The sequence below is a fragment of the Hemibagrus wyckioides genome, linkage group LG20, assembly GCF_019097595.1.
Source record: "Hemibagrus wyckioides isolate EC202008001 linkage group LG20, SWU_Hwy_1.0, whole genome shotgun sequence".
Lineage (NCBI taxonomy): Eukaryota > Metazoa > Chordata > Actinopteri > Siluriformes > Bagridae > Hemibagrus > Hemibagrus wyckioides.
This window is the reverse complement of record NC_080729.1, coordinates 2,589,012-2,598,419: the sequence shown is the minus strand read 5'-3', so window position 1 is coordinate 2,598,419 and position 9,408 is coordinate 2,589,012. Positions and strand designations below refer to the sequence as shown.

Below are 9,408 nucleotides of genomic sequence, written 5' to 3'. Positions count from 1 at the left end.
AATCCCGCTTTAACTGTTACTGAAACACCAGACGTCCAACATATACACGTCTTAACCTCCTGTCACGTTGTGTTAATAACAAACCCGTTATAAATATTTTTTACTTTCTAATTCCACTATTTGCAGTTGTTCTAGCTGTCGGAATACGTACACGCATTACTATGTAAAATAAAAAAATTAAACATTTTGAAACCTAAAGATTTTTTAGTTTTAAACCTATTTAATATGCTAGTTTTGTGAGCTGTTTGCTAACGTTTAGCGAGGGGGGGATAAAAACTATGTAGGCATTTAATTGGTCAGATACAAAGGCAGGAAGCGTTTGATTGGCGGAAAACCTTTTATAAGGTAAACATCTTATTGACTATTGAATGAAGAATACGTCAATCAAAATTGCATCTTAGCTCTGATTGGTCTCACTGACTGTCAATCTGGACCTTGACGAAAACGCGAGTTCGTGTCGAGGGGGAGAGGCTGGGCGCATGTCAAACCCAGGTTCACGCGCTATTTAAGTACACTACTTAGGGTACGAAATAAAAGCTACGGCGGCGTACGTAGTGCACTTCATTTGAAATGTTTTAGCTATTTCGGACACAGCTAACGGAGAGCAGAGTGGTTGAAGTCTGGAATATACTTCGCTTGTGTTTTGACGCAGCTCAACTCGACAAACGGTTTTGGACGGTGGGATTTTAAGCGAGTTCTACGACGGATTTTTTTTTGGAAGATATAAACTATTATTAAAAAAGGAGGATTTGATTAGAAACGAACGGAACGCTCTGGGGAAAAGACACGTCGCGCCTTGTTTACTTTCTTGCTTCTACATTTAAAGTGTTTCTCCCATTGCCCCCCATTATTATTTATTTTTTTCCCCAAAATAGTAACGTTATGAGTCTATAAACGCCTTGAAAATATATTTTTTTTGCGTCTTTTAGTCCTGATGTTTTGAGGATGAGTGCTTGAAAACTTTCTAGCCCCTCGAAACTATATGAATATTTCGCTGTTTATGGATTTTTGGAGCTTTTATAATGTCGTCCCCTGAAGTGCAATGGCATTAAAGGAGTTGTTTGGATCGAGAACTTCTACTTCAACATAAACAACCAGGTAAGAGGAAAAGAGCTTTTGTTTTTTACGCAAAACGCGAGAAGAAAATAAAACAAAACACAATTATTAGCTTGAATTTGAGCATAGCGCGTGCCAGTAAATACGTGCGCGTGCAAGATGCCTCTGTGCTTGGACCATGAAGCTGCTGGACAAGCTGCACGCTGCTGGACTTTAGGTGTATGATTTAAAGCGTTATTTCTTTGCTTTGTTCGCTTGTTGCATGGCTCTGGTTGTCAGGGCTTGTTATTTGCAAACCTGTGTGCATTTGTCATGTGCACTTTGCATGCTCTGCAGACTGTGCGCGTGCATGCACCTGATGTCAGCCAGCTCTGCATCTTCTGCTCAGTGTCAGTGCCTCTGATAAAAGTAAAGCATACACGTTTAGATGTAATGTATCTACTGCTGAGGGTCATGTCTGTCATGTATAATGTTAGATCCTAAATTGGATCAGTCCCTGAATGGGTTGAGTGACGTGGAGATTTGATTTCGCTTGTCCAGTTCCCTCTGTGCACTGCTGGCTTGTTGAGTGTGTTGACTTGACTTGACTTTCAGAGGGACATATTGGACCTTTTTGCTCATTTGAGTTGGTCCTTTACTTGTTTGCTCTGGCCCTTTGAGGGTTCTCCTGGCTGTTTGTGTTGCAGGATGTTGATTGGCCTTGCAGAGTGTTGAGTTAGTAAGGGTTGAGTTAGCTTTGTGTGGGTTCCAGTGTTGTGGTTTTTTTGGTCTTCGCAATGTTAAGAGCTTCCTATTTTATTTGAGTTTGCTTTGTGTCAGCTTTTATAGGGTTTGGTTCAGTCTAGCTAGGTTAAGTTGGTTAAGTTCTTGGTGGGTTGAGTTAGGTTTCTTGGGTTGAGCTGAACTGATTCGAGTTGTCCTCTTGCGGGTTGAGTTGGCTTCTTGGGGGTTGAGCTGATTCTGAGAGGTCTTATTTGGTCTTTTGTGGCTTTTGTTGAATTTGAGTTGGCTTTGTGTCAGCTCTTATAGTGTTGAGTTGAAGTGTTTGGTTCAGTCTAGCTAGGTTAAGTTGGTTAAGCTCTTGGGGGGTTGAGTTTTTTGATGGTTGAGCTGGCCCTTGAAACAGAGTTGAGTTGTCCTCTTGCAGGTTCATTGGCTTCTTGGGGGATTAGTTGGCCATCTGTGTGTTGAGTTGACATATTTATCATAAGTTGACCCTTTGATACTTGAGTTGGTGCCGAGAGGGTTTAGTCGGCCACTTAGGGTTTAATTGGCATTTTTAAATGAACCCTTTAAGAGTTGAGTTGATTCTGAGAGGCCTTATTTGGTCTTTTGTGGCTTTTTTGCATATGACTTGGCTTTGTGTTAGCTTTTATAGTGTTGAGTTATGGTGGTTTAATCTAGGTACTGGTCGGTTTTGTTCTTGGTGGGTTGAGTTAGTTTTCTGAGGGTTGAGCTGGCCTTGAGACAGAGAGTTGAGTTAACTCTTTACTGTCCACGGTTTGCACTGTACATTGTTGAATTCGCCCTTTGAGGGGTTAGTTGGACTTTTGTGAATTGATATGGGGTATGTTAGTCCTGGAAGGGTTGATTTAACCATTTTAAAAGTTGACCTGAGTTTGTGCTTTGAGGGTTTAGTTGGCTTCTTATGTATTGAGGTGGCTCCTTAGGGGTTGATTTGGCTTCTTTAAGGTTGAGTTTGCTTCTTGGGGGTTTGGTTGGTTTCTTGAGGGTTCAGTTGGCTTTTTGGAGGTTTATTTGACTTTTGAAGTTAACTCTTCATGGGGTTAGTCTGTGCTGAGAGGGCTTAGTTGGCCATTTGTGTGTTGAGTTGAGATATTTATTATAAGTTAACCCTTCGATGGTTGAGTTGGTGCAGAGAGGGTTTAGTTGGCCACTTTGGGTTTAGTTAACATTTTAAAATTAACCCTTGTAGAGATGAGTTGATTCTGAGAGGCCTTATTTGGTCTTTTGTGGGTTAGGTTGGCTTTCTAAGTGATGAATTAGTCGTACATTGAGTTGGCCCTTTTACAGTGGTTGAATCTTTATCAGTTGTTTGAGTGTAAGGCTTTCTGTGTGTAGTGCTGAGTTAGCCCTCGTCATGTGGCATGTCCTTTAGAGTGATAAGTCCACTGTTAGTGTTGAGGTAGCCCTTAAAGTGTTAAGTGAAGAGATGTTACAGCCCAGGATCAGAGTGCCTGCTCGGCCCTTTCCATCCATCACCCGGGTTTTAGAATGTTGGGGTGGATTAAGCAGTGATGAATTGACCCATGATGTGTTGAGTTTGCTCATCAGTGTTAAATTTAGCTTTCATGTCTTTGGACTAGTTCAATAGTGTACACTGGGCTTGTGAGGGGTTGAGTGGGTTCGCTGTAGCGTGGAGCTGTTTCAGCGTTGTTGAGTCAGGTTATATAAGTCCAGCAAGACAGAAATGAACACAAAGAGTTATTTTATCGCCATAGGTGTTGATTTAACACCTCCAGTGATAATCCAGCTGGGATGCTTTTCAGTTCCTCAGCCACACGATGTGTGAACTCGCTCTGATTGTCATTTTCTTTCACTGACTCCTGCTAGCACTTGCACCGTAGCTGCCATTGTGTTCCTGTGAGCTTTAGCCTGCAGTGGGAGATTCATCATCGGGTCCCTGCATGCAAAATACACACTTCTTTATCTTATAAGCTGACTCTTGGACAGTTTTAAATGAAAACATCTAAAATGTTTCGCAAAGCATTTGTTTGAGCAGCTGATTCAGTTTCGAAAGTGACCCTGAGCTTATCTGAGATCTCACTTCAGACCTGGAATGTCAGGTATGTTATTGTTCACCTCAGTGTAGAAAAACACCTGCAGTCTTCAGCAAGCGTCTGAGAACACCACGGAGCCATGTGGAAACCTTTAGAGGACCTTCGTCTGCGGTGTCTGTGCTATTGTTTTAATGCTGATTAGTACAGCAATAGTCAAATCTGGTTCCTTAAAGTGATTCGAACGAGTCGCTTGCTACCAACTGATTCAAATCAGTGAATCGACTCAGTGGAGCGACGATAGATATTTATCTACTGTTAATACGAACGAATTCAGAAGGAATGATATTTATACATAATGAAGTCAGATCACACATACGTTCTCTAAAAAGAAATTACGAATGACAAACTAGCCGCTTGTTCAGAATTTGTGATAAAAGAAGCCGTAACGCATTCATTCATTCATTCAAGGCACACCTTAAACATTACAATAAAATAAAAATAAACAACTAAACGGAGAGTGTTGTATTATTGATAAACCTTCCAGCTTCATTTCAACTACGGGCTTTTATTCCAATCATGATGCTTTTACTGAATATTGGGAAATATCAGGAAAATTGTCAGAGTGGTAGGAAATGCATGGAGGAAATTTTTACATTTTACATTTTTACAGGTTTAATGCTAATTTGGGCTCTAAAAGTTTTTACAGCACTTTTATATCTATTAGTCCATTTAAACGATTCTGAGTCAAATCTGAAATGATTCTTTTGATTCATTTGCTGTTTGCTTTGGTTTGATTTGAGCAGGTTTAAAAATACCCAGATGTGAAAAATAAAGAATTTGGATTAAATAAATAATTCAATTATTTAAACACGCTAGAATTTAAAATGTTGTTTATCGCATACAGTGTTTGTTGTTTATTTTCATTTGTTTTATTTGCACAATTCCATAACAGGTTGCATTTCTGAAGCTCTGTGTCTCTAGTGTCAAAACACACGGCATGTTCAATTCACTTTCTGAGTCGAATCACGTTCTCGAATCGATTCTTTCTCCGAAGTGAATGATGTCGCTGTGTTCTCTCTGTCTAAAAGAACTGCTTGAGAACTGAAACATCTACATGGAAGTTTGCTCAGTGTTGCTGTTTAACACCTGCACTGGGCCTGGACTCGATCCCTGAGGAACGCCAGCCGTTTTTCAGCAGTTTTGCGTATATTTAAGAGTTTGATTTAAGTCAAGTTGATCTCGTACATCAGGTTACATAACATTTTGTCTTGTGGAAACACGGGCCAGTTCTTCAAAATCCTAACCGACCGGAGAACTGAACCCGTGCTGGCTCTGGCACTAAAGCTGGTGAAAAATAGGAGTGAGATAGATGCCTGATTAAATATAGACTTTAGAGTGTTGTTCCAGCTGCACCGTCTCTCTCTCTCTCTCTCTCTCTCTCTCTCTCTCTCTCTCTCTCTCTCTCTCTCACACACACATATATATCCACGTCAGATGCACCATCGGTTTAACTAGTGTCTGAGACGAGCAGCTGGAGGAATGTTGGCCACCTTCACGTTTCTGGCCCTAAATTGAGGCCTGAGAGAGAGACTAGTGTTTAGGTTTTGGCTAAGCTGCACATTATGTCCTTTTTTTCTCTTTTTCATTTAGAAATAAAATGTTATGGAGCCGCAGTTTATCCGTCTGCTGGGTTTTTTGAGATGAATGAGGGGAAATGAGAGTGCTTGTATTTTGAGGAATGCAGGTTTGTTCTGGACGTGAGGAAATCGGAGGCAGGAACCGTCCTCTTCACAGGCTTTGAGATTCTGAACGATGAGAAAGCGGGAGTTTAAGGGTTTAGCGACTGCGCAAACAAGTTTTTTTTGTTGTTGTTTTTTAAAAAAAAAATCTGCAAACCTTATAATTTTACGCATAATACCAAACAACATAATACTGATGTCATGATAGACTGTTATAATTTGATATAATATAATTTAAATATAAATTTTTATTATTATTATTATTTTTTATTGCTCGCAGTTAATTACCACACTTTTATATCGTCAAACTGTTTTTATTTTTATTTAATCATGATTAACATAATCATTTGCACCGACTGAGAATTAAATATTATACACATTGTAACATTTTCTTCAAAACAGGTAGCAGAAATTCACTGATATTGATTCAGATCATGAAATGAGAAACCAGCTCATATCACAGAAGTGTGCTAGTTAGTTAGTTAACTATGCTAGTTAGCGCAAATCGAGTAGGCTGTATCAGATCCACTCAGAGAACATCATCATCATCAAGAACTGTTTATTTCCGCTTAGCACAGTTTGTAGATATTTATTCTCACCTAGCTAGCAGGGATCGAGTCGAGGTCCGGCACAGTTACATATTTCTCATGTTTCAGTCGTCCTGCTCTGCTGAAGAGACACCCGTGATGTTTTATTTGTTTATCAGTAGCACAGAAAAGGCGAGAGGGAGTCAGTCAAGCCGCCTTCTCCAGGGCGTAATTGGTACGTGACAGATAAATGATTGCCACCGTGATAGAAGAGTCTCAAGGACGATTAGAATAAATATTTATCTGAGCTCAAAGCCACGTGGAGACGTCCCTGTTTCGAACGTCCAGGCGCTCATGGAGAACTCAAGATGGCTGTAATCAAGCCGTAAACACAGAGAGAGCAAAGTTTACATTTTCAAGCCCAGAAATGAGCTCTTTGTGCTCTCAGTTTGTTTTTCAGATCAGCTGCCCCATGCTTCAATCCTTCTTACAATTGAAAGAAACTCCAGGGTTCTTTCCAAATATTTTTACATAATTTGGATTATATTATATAAAAGGATTCAATTGTAAAACCTGTATTTTTGGTAGATAAGCTGTTTTTTTTCCTCCTCATGTTTTTCTGTGTAGAAATTCATCAAGCTTTGATTGCTTTCACGTTTAAATGAAATAAGACGAAGAGACATTTCCTCAAATTGTGTGAAGGTAACATTGGTTTCTGTCTCTTCGGATTCGAAAGGTCTGCGGAGGACAGTCACGCCCTGGAAAATGTGAAAGCCTGATTAAAGAGACGTCCACCACATCAGTCGTGCAGCAATAGCAATGGAGAGGAGCAAGCGGAACTCCATTGCCGGGTTCCCCAGGCGGCCCGATCGGCTGGAGGACCTGGACGGAGGTGTGTTCGAAGCAGAGACAGGCCCCGCCCAACTGGACAGGTTGTGTCCTTCTTCCTACCGTGCCCTCATCAGTGCCTTCTCCTGCCTGACACGCCTCGACGATTTCATATGCGAACGCATCGGCTCCGGCTTCTTCTCAGAGGTCTACAAGGTAACGTGTTTGTTTTATTTATGCGCTTAGGCAAGTTGTGTCCTGTAAATGCTTTCCGTGCTTCTTAAAGGTCCAGTTTTATAACTGCCCATGTACTGATCCTTGAGGTACACCTACAGTAAGATTGTGTGTTTTATTCTAACTTATAAAGTTATACAGGTGTATGAGACAGAGTTCTCGATGCTGATTGGTCAGAACGTGTTGATTCATTTTCTATCACAGCAGATAAGCTAGCCGTTCTGGCTAGGTTATGGTTTCTATGATAACAGCTGATACAGGGACATATACAGCAGTCCATGTAATCGTTTTAAAATCTTTGATTTCTGTAAAGTGAGGTTTATTTAACGCTTATGGAAGGAGTCTCCAGTGTCAATGGTCAGCGGTAAAATGCTGTAACTGTTTCAAAAGTGAGGAGTTTACACTGCAGTTTCTCTGTCACGTGACAAATCACACGTTTTTGTGTCAAATCTATTTCGGAGGCTGGTGAGGAAATGAGGAAATGAGTACATTTGTTTTGTGGATGATTCATAACCTGACCTTTTAAATACGATGTGTTGTTTCTTAATATGGAATTTTCATGCTTTAGAAACTGGTGTAAATGGCATCCCAACATCCCATCATTGATTATTTTCTTCTGACAGCATGTCATGTCCTGGATTTTTTTTAAAAATGGTGTGTTGAAGGTAGGAAGAACTTCATGCTATGCAGGACAGGTGGTCCTGAGGTCAGGAGTTGGTCTAGATGACCGCTTTTTCATGTTATCAGTCTGCCTTTGGACTGTTTGCACGATCTGGTCATCCTGTATGGTTTGGAAAAGGAGTTCTGGACACGCAGAGCTGCTCGTCTGCTCACATCAAGCCCACGGTGGAGATCAGTCCCTGTGTTGGTGCAAATGAACCAGGGACTGTTGGGATGGTGGTGTTTCCTGGAAGCCACTGATTAGAACTTAGGACAGAGATGGATTGCAGAGACCCAGTCAAGCCCCATGAGGTTTCATCGCATGTGAAAAACTGGTTTTGGTCACAGCAACCCATAAGCTTGTTTAAATCCTTCACTCCACAGTGGTTACATGTCTGCGTTTGTAACAATGGCATGATGACCAGGTGGCTGCACACGAGTAATCTCCTAGGAACAAGTCTCTTAACCTTTAAAACAGACAGAAAACAATGGGACATAGGTTGAATTCTTTCATGTCACATGGCGCAAAACTCGAAATTCGATCAGACCGTTTCGTAGCAGATCCGGACAGATAACCATGCTGGAACGGGTTTAATTACAGATCCCAGCAGATAGCAGGATTCTTTCAAATAAGCTATGAAACCACCGGTCACGGTTGAATGGTTTCAGAAAACACATGAATGGACGTCCAAAGGCAAGCTAGAAAGGTTTTACAGGAGATTCAAACAGACAGCCAGGCAAGACAGGTTTGGACAGATATCCATGCTAAAACATCTGAAAATTTGCATGGTAGGAAGGCTTTGTTGTTAGTTAGCTGGGTCATGTGCCAGGATAAGGAAACAGCTCGGAACTAACACTAGAGGTGTACATTGGGACCAAAATGTCACAGGATTGGACAGGTAAGGTATAAAGGAAAAGAAAACGAACTGAAAAAAAGTTGAGGCTTTACTGATACAGATTCGCATGATAGAAAAGTTTTGTTGCAGGTCACACCGATCCCTCTGTGAAGAGGAAAGAAGTTAGAATATCTTAATCAGGCATTCTTGGAATGGTGGGAAGGGCTAGAGGCGGGAACATCTTACTCAAAGTCACTTTACCATCATCATAACGAGTGTCATCCCTCGCAAACAAAAAAATTGTCTGTCTTCAGAAACATGGACTCATCACACCAGGACTCATACCCCGATTTCACTTGACCCCAGCAAAGAAATTCCCAACATGGTAACCCGTGGTGTGACCAATGCTTCGAACAGATGGATATAATGGCTTGTATGTGAAGCGTAATGCCAGCAGATAGCTCTTCCCCACGGGCAGAATGGCTGTGGAGCAGGTTGTCTGGACTGGTGCGTACGCTTATAGAGGCATTGTCTGGGCTTGTGCTTCAACCAGTCTGCTCGCTCTGTAGGTGGGCTGTACATCAGCATGAGGAGATTATACATGACCATCTGACTCCTCATATCCTAGCATCAGATCCAGACATTTCCATTAACACCTGCCAAATTCGGGGGTTTACAAACCTGTACTGGATACACGCGAGGGGTTCGGCAAACCAGATGCTAAAATATAAGAGCAATTAACGAATCAGGGTTACTGATACCACCCAGAAGATGCTTATTTTCCTTC

The 9,408-nt window shown here is 41.2% G+C and overlaps 1 protein-coding gene across 1 annotated transcript in view; it reads left to right on the top strand.

Annotated features, from left to right (window-relative positions):
- Positions 1-586: 586 nt before the first annotated feature.
- tesk2 (testis associated actin remodelling kinase 2) overlaps positions 587-9,408 on the top strand; it is a 25,222-nt gene continuing 16,400 nt past the window's right edge. Inside the window, exons 1-2 of the mRNA XM_058418187.1 lie at positions 587-1,098; positions 6,800-7,107. Coding sequence (XP_058274170.1) covers positions 6,883-7,107 — 225 coding nt within the window. The 5' untranslated portion in view covers positions 587-1,098; positions 6,800-6,882. The remainder of the gene's footprint in view (positions 1,099-6,799; positions 7,108-9,408) is intronic.